This window comes from Astatotilapia calliptera, chromosome 18, assembly GCF_964374335.1.
Source record: "Astatotilapia calliptera chromosome 18, fAstCal68.1, whole genome shotgun sequence".
NCBI lineage: Eukaryota > Metazoa > Chordata > Actinopteri > Cichliformes > Cichlidae > Astatotilapia > Astatotilapia calliptera.
Window position 1 is genome coordinate 28092305 of NC_137439.1, and position 15103 is coordinate 28107407.

General features: G+C 38.0%; 2 protein-coding genes across 3 annotated transcripts; one reads left to right on the top strand and one right to left on the bottom strand.

The window, feature by feature from the left end:
* Positions 1-1012: 1012 nt before the first annotated feature.
* Positions 1013-6412, top strand: LOC113010930 (SH2 domain-containing protein 1A-like). Of its 2 annotated transcripts, none has more exons than XM_026150218.2 (4): positions 1013-1305; positions 5035-5095; positions 5193-5331; positions 5496-6412. In XM_026150218.2, exons 1-4 carry the CDS (start codon positions 1154-1156, stop codon positions 5543-5545), a joined length of 402 nt encoding a protein of 133 aa, XP_026006003.2. In that variant the 5' UTR covers positions 1013-1153; the 3' UTR covers positions 5546-6412. The 2 variants fall into 2 exon arrangements, with proteins under 2 accessions (XP_026006003.2, XP_026006004.2); XM_026150219.2 differs by having other exon boundaries at positions 1014-1305; positions 5196-5331.
* Positions 6413-9727: 3315 nt separating this feature from the next.
* Positions 9728-14239, bottom strand: LOC113011352 (interleukin-5 receptor subunit alpha-like). The gene is made up of 10 exons (XM_080292609.1): positions 14155-14239; positions 13596-13669; positions 13237-13292; positions 12972-13129; positions 12718-12887; positions 11873-12006; positions 11146-11302; positions 10929-11034; positions 10502-10583; positions 9728-10388 (listed from the first exon to the last, which is right to left on the bottom strand). The coding sequence occupies exons 2-10, from the start codon at positions 13660-13662 to the stop codon at positions 10308-10310; spliced, it is 1011 nt and encodes a 336-aa protein (XP_080148735.1). The 5' UTR covers positions 13663-13669; positions 14155-14239; the 3' UTR covers positions 9728-10307.
* Between the last annotated feature and the right edge of the window lie 864 nt (positions 14240-15103).

A 15103-nucleotide genomic window follows, 5' to 3' on the forward strand; every position in this document is an offset into this window, starting at 1 on the left:
GGAAATAAACGAAGAAATTGACTTCTTCTCCAGCGGTTTAATGGTGGCTGCTGTTCCTTAGTGCGACACCAGCGACATCTGGTGGAGATAGTTATGACATGCAGTAAACCCGACAAATCCCTTTTGCTGCTGCTTTTTTTTTTCTTTATAGATGTTTCGATTATTATCGTTAAAGGGGAGCGTTAAAACAATAAAAGCAACTAACATGGGAGTATATACAGGCGATAAGTTTTTTAAATATAAAAACGGGAAAATCCAACAAGGAAAATGCTCAAATCTGGAGTGAAAAAGGGGCCAATGAAGCTAATCAGGTTCACACATTTAAAGTGCTTGGTGAGTCCCATTCTGTTCTTTGACATAATTAACTATGCGTGATTATTATAAGATAAACGTCCAAAAAAACGTGTGGTGATATACAGCTGATTTACACCACGTTTCATGAAAAAGTTAAGGTCATTACTCTTAATAGAGTTACTGGATCTATTACAGTTGTGTTGCTGTGCTGTTGTTTGTGCTAATCGGTATAGCTAGGATGCTCCTTCATGCTGCTGTTTAATGTTATTAGGAACATTTCTTCGAAGCGTTTCTTCACTTCAGCTCCATTTTTAAGTTTTTTTCCACAAATAAACATGGTAGTGCCAAACCACACCTGTGATTGAGATTTTGAGTTTGAACCTCTGTATGCATACGTGTGTGGTTTATGTGTGTGGTTTATATATTTTCAGACATATATAAACTGTCTGCTTAAATGTTTTTTCTTTCAGTCCCAGTTGTGGCTCTTGCACATGCACACATGTGTGTCAGTTCATTTCATTTGTATATACAGTAGCATTAGAAATACTCCTAAAGCGGTGGAACACGGCTGATTAGTATTTTCCTCTGTTTCTCTCTTTTGTGACTTGCAGAACAAGAACAACAATTCGAAAGGGGCCGAACAGCAAAGGAGAAAACAAACTTTCGCTTTTCAACAGATAAAAGGCATGATTCGGGTTAAAAAAAGTGCAAGAACGTGCGAAGTGCAGCTGCATGACACAAAAGTGTGAAAACCAGAAAGGCTTTTCCTGCCTCATAGCCTTTCACACACTCCTCTGCTGCTGGTGTCTGCTGCACTTTGGCAAAAAAGGCTCAGATGGGTTTCTGCCACTGAGCCAACATGGAGACTGAGGGGAGGCTGGTACAGTCAATTTACTATGGGAGTATTGGAAGTCAGGACACAGAGCGGCTGCTGGAGAGATTCGGGTATGATGGCAGCTTTCTACTGAGAGACAGCAGCACAGTGCGGGGGGCCTACTGTCTGTGTGTGAGGTGAGCTGCCGGAGGAGCGGTACAAGTGTGACCCAAAGTGCCAGTTTTCTTGTAGTTGTGCAAACTTATGAGTTTACTAGGATATTTTTGATTTAATTATGTATGTATTTATGAGTACATATACAGAGCGCTGTGATATTAACTTTGTATTTCACACTGCAGATACAAGGGAGTAACAACTGAGGAGATACTAATTACGCTGTAACAAATACCTTCTTGGTATTTTAAAATAAAAACTACACAAATGATGCTTTACTTATTATAATTAATGATTACTGTTGGATTGGTTTACAAGAAAAAAAAAAACCAGAAAAAACTCACACAGACACTGGGAGTGCGTGTAGACAAGCGTGCACACAGAAAAGCCGTAGTCCCACAACTGGGACACATTTTCACACAACTAGACTGAAATGTGCAAATGCTCTGTGAAAAACAAAATGAAGCAATATAAATCTACAATCTCGGAGTCTGGTTCTGATATTTTAGATTAAAGGAGAAATGCTCAGTTGTCGTTTTCTCAGTTGTTGTAATGACTCAGTATTTTTAGGGGGTGTGGGGTCTATTATCGAGTATCTTAATCCCCGTTTCTTACACTGGGTTTTTGGGCTGCTGGTTGTTATGCATTTCAGTGATATGTGTTTAAAGGTAAGGAAAGCTTTTAGAGAGTGTAACAAGGTAAGTAAAGCTTATTTGTAGTGTGCTTTTCACAGACATGAGAGTCACAGAGCGCTGCACAACAATGAAAACACAATCAATATCGATAGAGAACTAGGTTAAAACAGAAGAAAAGAAAAACATACACAATAAAAGAACATCAACAGGAGTCCCGATTAAACAAAAAAGTTTTTAACTGTTTTTTAGAAAGCTCCACTGAGTCAGCTTAACTGACCTGGAATAATGAACTGTTCTAGAGGTCCTTGGAGTCACAGACTGAAAGGTTGTGTCCTCCCTCGTCTTCAGTCTTTTAAAATTTCATATTTTTCCATGCTGTATATTAAAAATTAGAAATAGTAATTTCCTACTAAACAACAGAACACTACGCAGAATAGAGTACACCAAAAATAATGCTTATTTAGAATAGTTAGGATGCAGCCTGCAGCCCCACTATGTAAGTAGGAAATAATTGACCATTTTTCTAAAACTGTTAAAACGATGCTTGTTACACTCGACATTTTGTGACACTACGTCATTTGATAAATGTTGCATTTAAATAGAACATTTCTAATATTTTATGTTATTTTATTTTATGCTAAATGTAGCATAAATAAAATTACCTGGATAAATAAAAGTACCTGGATTATTGATAATAAAAAAATATTATTAAATCAATTTATTTATTTAATCTTATCTTGATTATAACCACGACTTAAGTCCCACTGTGTAATGAAATGAAAAATTTCATAATCTCCAGTGAAATTATAACTGCTATTATGTAGTACTTTTGCAGTTTTGTTAGAGCCTTTTAAAAAAACAAAAAAACCCCACGAACAAACAAACAAACAAACAAAAATACAGCAATCTTTTGCCAAATCTGAGACACTGAGTGTCACGGCAGGGCACAGCGGTGTGATGATGAAGTGGACCCAAGTGCAGACAGGGAAGGAGACAGAACTGTGTCTTTAAAAAAAAAATGAGCCAGACTGATTAAACACGAAGAACAAAACAAATCAGAGGCGAGCAGGGCAAAAACTAAAGTAAAACCCAAACTGGAAAAACTGAACTATGACCAATCTGTGATAACTATGATAACCAGAGATGGGCAGTAACGCGTTACTTGTAACGTGTTACTGTAATCCGATTACTTTTTTCAAGTAACGAGTAAAGTAAGGGATTGCTATTGCAAAAACGGTAATTAGATTACCGTTACTTTCCCGTAGGAACGCTGCGTTACTGCGTTACTAAAACCGTGATTTTTTTGCGAGAATGTCTCACGACAGTGACGTAAGCAAGTGCGACATTCATGGCAACAGCTGCGTGCAGATCAACAATGGATGACATATCGAGTGCGGGAGAGAGTATGAGCATGCAGCGTTTAAAGCGTGGAAGTACTGACCTTACTTTGAGTTTGATTCCATAAAAAGTGACAAAAACATTAGTGTCCGTTGTGCGTGGGAAGAAAACTTCTTTTTACAGCGAAAAAACCCCTAAACTTCCAAGCAAGCACTGAGTGCGCTACCACGTAATGGGAAATTCACAGAGAAACTCGCGGATTCTTCCACTGACCGCCGCGGCACACCTACACCAGGGTAAACCTCCACCTACCCCACTCCTGCTTTACAGGTGAAAATAGAGCAAAAGGACCGCTAGTCTTTGACTTTATTTATTTTCTGCTGTGTTTTACTTGCATCTATTTGAAAGAGTGAGTGTAAACACAAAAAATATTTAATTTTATGTGCTGGAATGTGCAGAAAATAGGTTTAAATATTTAAACAAATTTCTTCCAGTCAGAGAATGTTGCATATAATTACATTTTTGCTTGATGCATAAAGTTAAAAGACTAAAACTAATAAAACAAGTTTTAAAAAGAGACTTTTCCATTTGATTACATTTTGTATGATGGATTATGTAGAAAAAGTAGAATTGGGCTGAAAGATCTATTGCTTTATCACCTATTCAGGTTGTAAATTGTGTTTTTAAAAAGTAACTAAGTAATTAATTACTTTTGAAAATAAGTAATCAGTAAAGTACGGGATTACTTTTTGGGGGAAGTAATCAATTACTGATTACTTTTTTCAAGTAACTTGACCAACACTGATGATAACTGACACGAGCATTAAACAGGGACGTGCGAGAAAATATGATGTACAAGAACATGAAACCTGAACACGACCTGAGCAGAATACATGATGAAGGAATACAGATGACCCGACGATGACTAAAAGAAAACACAAAGACCAAATACACACAGAGGTGATTAGGGGAAGTGGAAACATATGGGGAAAACAGCTGACACAATTGAACATCATGACACAACAGGGTAAGGTACATTAAACACAGTAAACATAGAAACAAGACTTTCAAAATAAAACAGGAAACACTGAGAGACGTAGACATGACAACTAGCACAGAAGACAAGAACAGACTCACAGAAGGGGACATAGATGGGAACCTAAACTAGAATAAAACTCAACTAAATCCTAACTAATAATGGCAACACCAGAACTAAGCATATATTCAATATCATATAACAAATCAAAAAATAAAAAGTGAATTCAAAATGCCGGGTCACAGGCCGTGACATTGAGTCCTTAGTAATGCTGGTAGCTCTCTTATACAGGCAGCCAGCATAAATGTAGTCCAGACTGGGCTGTTCTCTGCAGTGTGGCTGGTGTCCCATACTGCGTATGTAGAAATGTAACAAAAGCTGAGTACATGTGGTACATGTGTACGTGTCAGAAGTGCACAATACAATAAGCCTTTAACAACGCCCTCTATTAAAAATATATTTGCCACATGCCGTGACACAATAATTCAGACTGCAACCTTTGTTTTGCAGGGTGATAATACGATAAGCAACAAAAAAAGGAAAATATGACTATACACATCAATCAGATTTGCTCTGGCAACTCGTTTCAGGTTGTGAAACACACATCTTAAATCACTGAATCATCCTCCACCCCAAACCACATTTTGTGTCTCTTTCAGATATGCACTTTCAGATACACCAGATTTTAAAGAAAGTCATTCGGACTTAAGAATTGTCGTTTTTTGTGTTGTTGTTTTTTACAGGAAAGCACCGTTTGTTCACACCTACAGGCTCCTACGCTCTGCCGATGGCTGGTGCCTTCAGGTGGGGGTACACACAGATATAGATCACACACACACACAAACACAACATAAGGCGGGCATTTATAGTTTTGTGTATGTGGGATTGTTTCTTTGATTAGCAGGATTCAACAGCCAGATCACCAACATTTAGGACTCTGGAGGCACTAATAGAAGGCTACAGGAGGACTGCTGTAGTTGGAATAGCCCCGCTCACAGATCCCCTGGACAAAACACAAGTACGAAACAGCTTGGGCGAAGGTATGACACACAAATACACACATGCGCATATTTTTCCCTGCTTACACACAGGGCCCATTCACCCACGGAGGCAAAAGCACACCCGTAAACTCATTTAAAATGTCTATGTTGACTCATAATCTATTTAGTCACCTCTAACACAGTCTCACTGATCTCCACCACAGAGTTTCTTTACATGGAAATGAACAACAGCAGCAGCAGCTCTGTGTACTGAGGCCATCGTGCTCTTAATCTCTCAGACGATCAAACCGACAGAAACCACAGCGCCTCGCTCATCTCGTCTGCCCCTGTTTCTCAATTTCTTTGTGTATTTATTTTCAGTTTTTGTGTTGATTTAGTCATGGTTTAAGACATATTTTCAGTAGCCCGCAAACTGCTACTGAAAGATATTTAAATGTTTTAACACACGCCATGAGTGGGAGCACTTTTTTGTTGCTGGTTTTTTGAGTTTTCTTTTGTTTTTGTTTTTTAAATTTTATGCAGTGTCTTTTTCATCAGACCTACGTTCATCGATGTTTGTGCCTTTTTGGGTGCATACATCAATGATTTCTGTCCAAATGGTGTCAGGCTTAATGTAATGTTTTATGTTGTAGAAGTTTTGACAAGTGCTGTATTTGGATCAAGATTGTTGACGTTTGTTTGCATTCTGTCTCGTTGAGAAAGTCGTGTACAGTGAACTGTTTGAGTTCTGGTTTATCGGTTTATGCTCGCTCATTGTAACGACGTAGCAAACGCAGCAGAGCAGGAAAGGTAGACCGTGAAATCTATTGTGAGCACCAAACTTTCTGGCGCAACGACTTTAATTGTTCATTTATTTTTTTTCATTTTCACAGATCTCAATAACTGACAACATGTGATAGCAGGTCTGAAAATGACTTTATGGTATGAAATCTGTTAAACTTATGCTACTAATTAAATGTTAATATATTTAAAAACTATCTCAGATCAATTATAGGAGTTTTGTATAGAATTCTGTGACTGTGAAATGTATACAAACAGTAAATTCTGGGTGGAAATGTGCAAATTTCTTTTCTTATGGACAGGTAGAAGATGGATAATAAAACAAACAGAGCTTCTCGTCTTGCGCGAATCAGCTGCAACTCTTGCCAACACCTTCATTCATTAAGGGCAGTTTAAAACAAGATGCTTTAAAGCTAATACAGCTGTTCTGCCAGTGGTTTTTCCCCACTGATGCTGTGGACAAGCCTGCACACTTTCTTGTTCCTGTCAGACATTCATGCTGCAAAAGCTGAGTAACATAAACACGTAAAAAAAGTGTAACAGAGGAGGGGCAAGCATAAATGAGGTAATTAAAAAAAACATGTAAGTATGACAAGTAATTCCAAACAGCTCAAAAAATATTGGCATCCACTCAAATGGTTCCTGTACAGATTAGCAAGCAGTGTTTTTGCTAGCTAAAGATACAGTTGTTGTGTCTTTAAGGGAGAAAAGTAAGGTTAATGTGTAATAAATGTAATCTGAGGGATGACAAAAGCTGAAAGAAAGAGGACACAAGAGCTGTGTCCCAAATGTAGGCTGCATCCTTCGGAGGCTGCATTTGATGGCCGATTACGTCACAGCCAGGTGACGAAGGCTGTCCCAATCCGTCGACTACTTCAAATGCGTCCTTCATTTCCCCGAATTTGAAGGATCGGTCGGGTGTGTCCTTTGTGGCCCACCATATCCCAGAATTCATAGCGCGGCCCGGCCAATTTCAGTTTCCAACGATAAATGTAAAGCTTACGTGTAATGTCCCACATTAAGACAGGAGATCTGTACACGATGAGTTGCTCTTAGTTATCTGATTATATCTTGTTGAAAATATCTTTTAATTAAAAAAATTGCTGCTTAATACTATTCAAAGCCCAGTAGCGAAAGGTTGATCTTCAACATGTAATAAAGGCAGATGTAAGCAGTCAGTCTTGCAGCCTTTATTTCTGCCTGCTCATGTTTCTAAAGCAGAATCGCTATGGTGATCGCCATGAAATCTCTTTAGGCCGGTGTGTGGAACTGTAGCCTTTCTGTTGTTAGCTGGTAATTATGTAAAGGTGGATTTAAGGTCATTTTACAGATTAGAAAAGTTATGTAAAGAATTAACATCTCCAATCAGTATTTATGCTACATGGTGGAAAAGTAATCAGTAATACATTGTGTAATACTTATACTTGTAATAGGTTCATGGCTGCTGAGCAGCAGGACTTCCTTCTAGAAGGAGTCCAGAATTTAAAATTTCTAAATTAAAAAGCTGATGATATTCTTTAGTTACAGTTTTGTTTTCCTAATTCCAGCTTTATAAAATCTTTATAATGTCTATGAATTGGACAGCAGCCATGGCGGCTAATATAACATTTTCCTATATACTTTACAATGATGTAAATCCACCATGACCAGTAAAGACCAGAAAAAAGCACATGAAGAAAACACATTTACTGGTGCTCACAGTTCACAGTAGAAAGGTTTTGTGACTTATTTCTAAGTGACTCATTTTCCCACGCTGCACTGCTACACCAGAATGTAGAGCTGCCTCACCTTAGCCCCTGGCAATAGTTTAGCGTATTTTTCGGACCATAAGGGGCACCGGATTATAAGACGCATTAAGTGAAACAAAACAGTCAGATAAGTCAAACCTGACTCGACTCATTCTTCGTGCTTCCTCCAAGTCTGTACCACTGATTCAATAATGTTGAATTCTCTTGCAGCTGCTCTATCCGGTCTTTAAGTGATGACATGACGAATCCTGCTTCCGGGCCTAAAGTAGTCTGCATTTAATATGGCTTTTGTGTTGTTAACATGTTTAATGTTATATATTTTCTTCTATTTAATCTCAAAAAGCTCCTAAAAACAGTCAGTGATCACTGTTGACCTCCCTCGGCTTTATTACCGCTAATCATTTATTTAAGCTCAGTTTTTAAAACCTTAGGATGTAACTACAGCCCAGCCCATGCAGCAGTATATGAATGACTAACCTCGTATTGTGGATGGATTATCTCAGTTGTTCTCCTGGCTGAAGTTTGGTCCGTTTACAGCATTCTGCCATGCGATTACATTTGGTCCCGACCACCGAGAATCCTCACGTTAACTTTTATCAAGTGGAAAAAAGTTAGTGTGTTTATATTATGCTCACATAGCTGTGTCGCTAGCGGTCACGTAGCACATCATTATATACCAGCTAGCCAAACTTCAGTTACCCTACAAACGTCACTGCTGTGTAGTTTTCTGTCTTCATTTATGTTGGAAGTGATAAGAAAGCTGTACGTTTGAATTTGTTTCCAAAATCCCTGTCAGGACATGCTATATTGTATTTAGATGGAAGCGAGCTAACTCCCTGCTAACTTCTAACTCCGTTAAATGTCATAAATTCCGTTTTCATGGATGCCTGGATGTTAAACTCAATTGTTACACTTGGTAGAGCAGAACGCTGATCATTCAACTCTCAGTGATGCCACAGTGATCGTTTGACTTAGGGACCTGCAGCGGAGTTTGAGCCCAGATACGACTAGTGACGTCAGACTTAAAGAACGGATTCCCATGTTGTTGCAGTATATTAATGAATAACCTCATATTGTGGATGGATTATCTCAGTTGTTCTCCTGACTGAAGTTTGGTCTGTTATACCCCGCGAGGCTCCTGACTACGGTAGCCGTAATGATCCAACAATCCATCAAGATCTGTGGCTTTGTAGCTTACCAATGTCATACTAAAACATTTTTTGACAGATTAATGAGTGCCGTGTACCACATAAAACTGGCTAGAGGTCATAATACATACAATACATAATACATAACACAATACATAAGACACACTGGATTATAAGGTGCACTGTCCATTTTTGAGAAAATTAAAGGATTTTAAGTGTGCCTTATAGTCCAAAAAATACGGTACGTGTTAATGCTCAAATACTCAGCGATACACTGACTATGTTGTGTACAAGTTTGAATTTGGCTTTCGTTTTGATCACATACTAGCCAAAACTATCTGGCATGCTATCACTAGACAAAATCTATTCACAAAAAATACCAACACAGAAGTTCCATCATTGTAGTGGTTGCCTCTACAGAGCTACAATTTCCCATGATCACACATTGATAGATAAACTTAAAGTGTGGTGAAAATCCATCTTAGCACCTCTAAGCGTCATCAGGTTGATCACAGTCTATATCTTGTTTTCAATCTTTACAATAACCAAAGTGCAAAAACCACACAATAGACTGCTGTTGTGTTTCTCAGCCTGCAACGGTTCAACATTTGTTTACTTTTAGGAGAAAATTGAATGTTTTGTTACTGTTACGGTGCGCTAAGGTAAGTATAACAGCTTCACATACACAACTGTAGTTTTAAGCATGTAAATCTCTGATACGAAAACAGGTATCTCCTGTTCAGAATTTCAAACTTCTTCTTTGATGTTAACTTGGCTTTATTCACATTTTGTTTAAAATCCTCACATTTTATCAAGGCTGGCTTGACTCCCATGGCTGACCCATGTTCTTGTGTCCCCTTTAGTCCTCATCTTCTTTTTATTTTAATTTGCACTTTTAATAGTTCTCTAAATATACCATATTTGCTTTTCTTGGGATGCACTTAAGAGGCTAAACTACTCCAAATTCACCACTCATCTAAAAAGAAGGCTTAAGACGAATGAGGCTGTGTGAATGAGATTCAAAACAGCTAATGAATATTCATCCCCCAACCTTATTTCACATATTAAAAAAAGACATACAAAGTTAACCTTTGTGCTGTTGTTACATTGGTATGCACTCTTTATATGTATCAAAAGGTATAAAAGGTATATATAGATCTGAAAGGCTAGATTACAAGGCTATACATAGAAACGCATAAACACAACCTTTGCATGTATTTAACACCTGTATACGCCTCCTGAAATGAAATATCATATAAGAAAAACCAGACAGGCTATACATTTAGATATAATGAAAGTCCTCATTGTTGTTGTTCTTCTTCAACCTGTGCATCCTGTATTACTTCCCAGGGTTTTTCCCAGTGTCTTCAACCTCAGTGATCACTTCTTCAGGCTTAGCCGATGGGATAGAATAGAAAAACTGGCAACACAAAACAGGAAACAAAGCTTTTGAATTTTGTATACACACATCTTTGTGGTTCGAAAAGTGTTAGAAATGTGAGCTTGTGTATTCACAGTCTACAATGTACTCACATTAAATGCATCGCTTTTTTCCAGGAAATATTTGTACTTTGCTGGGGGGCGAGGAATCGGAGGAAAAAGGACCTTAGTCACCCTAAAACACACAAGTATACACAAAACGATCCTTGACACGCTTTTAGTTTTAAAAGGGGGGAAAAAACAGATGCAAGGGAGGAAGTGTTTTATCTTGTATCTCCTTTTGCATTCTCCTTATTTGGTTAGTTAACAAGTCAAACCGGGGGATTTTTGCCTGTAGGTTGAAGAACTTTAGGGTGGATGCTGTGGTGTGAAGAAAGATGCCATTCTCTCACTTCTCCTTTTCAACTTTGTTCTTTCACATTTAAAACCAGTTTCACATTTAAAAATCATGACAAAGTGGATCAGAGAGACACAAACAGCTTAAAACAAAACAAACCAGCAAAAGGAGGAGTCACAATACCTCTGATAGCGCACAAACAGCACCAAAGCCAGCAGGCCCATGGGTACTCCGAGACAAATGAAGACTATCACCACAGGCTTGAGCACAGAATCTGACTGTTCCATCGCTACAGATACACAACACAAAAGCACTGTTCATTAAACTGACATGTTGATAATTATAACACTGCATCATCAGCCACTGTTTCAACCACTGCACAAGAAGATAGAGGACTTACACGGTGTGACAGTGGGACTCCATTCACTCCAGTGATCTGATCCTGAGCAATGCGATGATATTCTTGTCCTCATTCTCACGCTATAGCTGTGTGAAGGATCTACACTTGCCACTGTATGATTTGTATGGTGTTTGGGTAGCCAAGATGTTGTTTTTTCCTGTTTTAAAGAGATTAATCAAAAAATGGTTAATCTCACTTTAACAAGGCCGACTGATAAGATTGCTCTGACTTTGGACTTCAATTAACCCTCTGAGGTCTAAGTATGACTTATCATAACCCTCTTTTTTAAATTGTTTTACAAAGAAACTGAAAACTGAGCTTTTACAATTTTTAAAGCTTAGTTTCTTACAATAAAAACACAGTTTTTATCTTGCAAGGACTGCACCTTTATCTCCTTTTTTGGCATCAGATTGTGGTTATTCTTTGCAGGTTTTCTGTACAGTCTGGGTTAAGTTGACACCTGCTGCATTGGCATGCCCTTAACAGCACTAATCATTGGTTTTTTCCCCCTGTTTTTGCGTTTTTATGAGGACAGAAACATTTTTCAAAGCAGGGGCAGCATTATTATTATTTTGTTTAAAAAAAATAGCCATACATATGGAGCCTTAGACCTCACAGGGTTAAAAAGAAGTTTGTCTTGTTCACTATTCCTGCCACACGTACAAAAAAAACAAAAACAGAATGTTGCATCTGGAATAATGACAGCCTGTGGTGAAGCGTACTGTACCTGATCACGTATTTCCACTTCATTTTCAAAACAGTTAGCATTAACGGCGTTTCTGGTGCGAGGCAGGTCCCATTTTACAATCAGGTTATCATTATTGAACGATGCAGAGATGTTAGCAGGTGGAGGAAGATGCTCTGTCACACACACACATACAAGCACATGATCAGTAAGGTATCTGACAACAACACAACCTAAACCTAACCTCAAGCCTTAGCTTGTGTTCTAAAAAGACTTGATTTGTGTAAGGTCAGAACAGTTTTCCACTTTTCCTCAGTCCATTTTAAAATTAATGCCTGCTTTTAATGCACTGCAGAGACCCGAGAGAATATTGATTTTCGGCCAATTCTCAGAATTTTTGATGATATTATGTATCATATATTATGAGGTGTTTCAAAGTCACTGGGAGGAACATCATTCTGAAATTGTTCCACAACTTTGTAAACAAAGTTTTTTGCAGATTGGTGAACCTCTGCCCATCTAAACCTCTGGGAAACACTACCTCTCTTAAGAAGCTCAATCCTGTCACTGAGCTGTTGCCAGTAACAAAATGTTCTTTCAGCTGTTTCTTTTTATTATCCCTTACTTTTCCAGCCTTTTGTTTCCCCATTCCAAAGTTTGAGATGTGTTGCAGGCAACAAATTCAAAATCAGATAATATTTTTCCTGAAATAGTAAATCTGTTTAAAAATGTGATGTTTTCTGTGCTCTGCTGTGAATAAAATATGGGTTTATGAGCTTTCCAAACATTCCATCCTTTTTTACATACATTTTACTCAACAACTTTCGATCCCAACTTTTTTTGAATTGGGTTCATATAACTACTCAACACTGTTTGTATAGTATTACCTAGTGTGTCCATGTCATACACGTAGGTGTAAGATATCCAGTTGTGCAGGGACATGTTAAAATGTAAAACTACGCCTGATATTTCCCCACTGACAGTCAAGGACATCGATCCAACTCTTTCCACAAAAGTACGGCTTAGAGACTTAATTACTGTTTCCTCATTACAGACACTGGAAGAGAGAAGTACAGAGTTAAAACAATGTTTAGCGTTCATTGTTCCACATTAAAATGAACCTTTAAAAAAATCATAATACCTGATAAACACAGAGAGCCGAGTATCTTTCTCTAAGGTGTTGAATGACCAGGAGCAGTTGAGCTTATTTGTTGAGTCGAGGAGGCAGATAAACGTCTCCTTTATTTCTGAAAGCGGTTTATGTGAAATCTCCTCTGCTGAATTCTGTATGTTAACCATCTAATACAAAAATTTACAGTTTACAGTTTATTTAAATACCATGCACTGCGTCTGTGAGGTCATTAGAAAACAAAAGTGTTTATACAAAAGCTTATTCTCATTTTCACCTCATACGTGTCTGAAAACTCCTGACAGAGATCCAAACCATGGCTTTCAGTCGCTGCTATAAGAAAACACACGTTTAATCTGCAGCACAAATTCTTAACTGATCAGAATTTTGTATTTTTTTTTCTATAAACTGGGTTTTAGAGGAGTCCAGTTTTGATTAGCTTACTGTGTAAAGGAAGCAGGAAACAAAGTCTGACACCACCCAGATTAAAAAAGGTTAAAGTAAAATCATTGTTGAAATAAAGCTCCTGGTATTTCCTGCAAAAATATTTTGATTTTCACATTGCCAAAAGCCATTCTTCTTAAGCGTTTTTTTCCCCTGAGGACATGTTTGCATTGCGATTAATCATCCACCTACCACTTTGAGGGAACCACAAAACCAACGAAGTGGACCAAATTACAAGACGGATCGGAAACACAGCCATGGCCGACCTGAGTGTTTTACACACACACACACACAGAAAGACAGAGACACAGATACACAATAATGAGCATAAAGTCTTCAGCCACCGTACAGTAAACACAGGAACGCCATTGTACCACTTTACAATGAGCAATTTCCTGTGTTTAATACTTCCCCTTTTTACATGCTTACTTGTAGAAGGTGGGTGCTTGTAAGGCGTCTAAGTGGGCACATAATCAACCACAAAGAAACATCTTTTCTCAGATGAGTCTTAATTCTTCACTAGGTTAGTCACTTGTCCATTTTACACTTATTTATACAAAAAAGAAAGACTTGGTTTGGTTTATTCACTCTGTTTATATCTTCTCCCTCAAAAAAAAAAAGACAAGTGGACCCAACTATGACTCACTATGCTGGCGTAACACGCTCTTATGAATTGAGGTAAATTCCCAAGTTTCCTACCAGCTATATTATATTAAAAATTGTGTAAATAGCAATAATAATAAAGTCTCACCTTCTGCTGTCCCTCCTCCGTGTCTTGTGGCTCTCTGTGCTCTCGCTGCCTGAAGACAATGACACATTTCTGGGGAAAGAAGAAGCATGACGTCACATACTGTACTCAGATCCAGGAAACCAAGACTTTCTTTCTGTTTCTTCTTTTTTCTTCATTTGCTCGTAAAGCAGATCAAGCAAAGTGAAACAGGTCAACATCAATGCATAAATATTATCAGCTTCAACAAAGCAAAGCAGATCTATATCAACAAACTAAAGTAGATCAACATCATGTGGTTTTCTAATACAAACCACATAATGTTGATCTACTTTAGTTTATTTGGGTTAAACCACATTTGAGGTAAAAACAATAACAACTAGATGTAATAACGAGACAGAATTACATATAACATCTTTTTGTATAAGATGTTGTCCCCCTGGTTCAGTCTGCTTTTTCTGTCTTTCCTCCACTTTTCTTTCTCTATATGTTAGAATCAGTTAGCTCACAATCTGCAGCTTCAGCCGACCCTGCAGAGAAGTCTCTCCTGTGTTAATATCAACACTTCACCGAGTTCTTTTGATTCCTCAGAGGCATCCGATGGAAGCCAAACACTGCTCAGTAGACCATTTAACACTTTATTTCTCTTTCACATTACTTCTAGAAGGGAGATGCGTCCTGCAAGGCACGTTGCTGCAGATCTCAAAATGGTGGTGTGCCCCTGACAGTTTTATTACAGTTTTATTACGGAGTTTTATTATTCCCTCATTCTAATCTAAACAACAGTGTCTCAGTAACTTTCCACTAGAGATGGTCCCCTCTTACCTACATTTTTCCCAGGCGAGCGTAAGCGAGAGTCTGCAGCGATCTACTACACAAGGAAATATGGTCTATATAACTTTATAACACTTATTATTAATAAAAAGCATAGCATTATTGAGGCACTGAAAAATTATTTATTCCCAACAGCTGA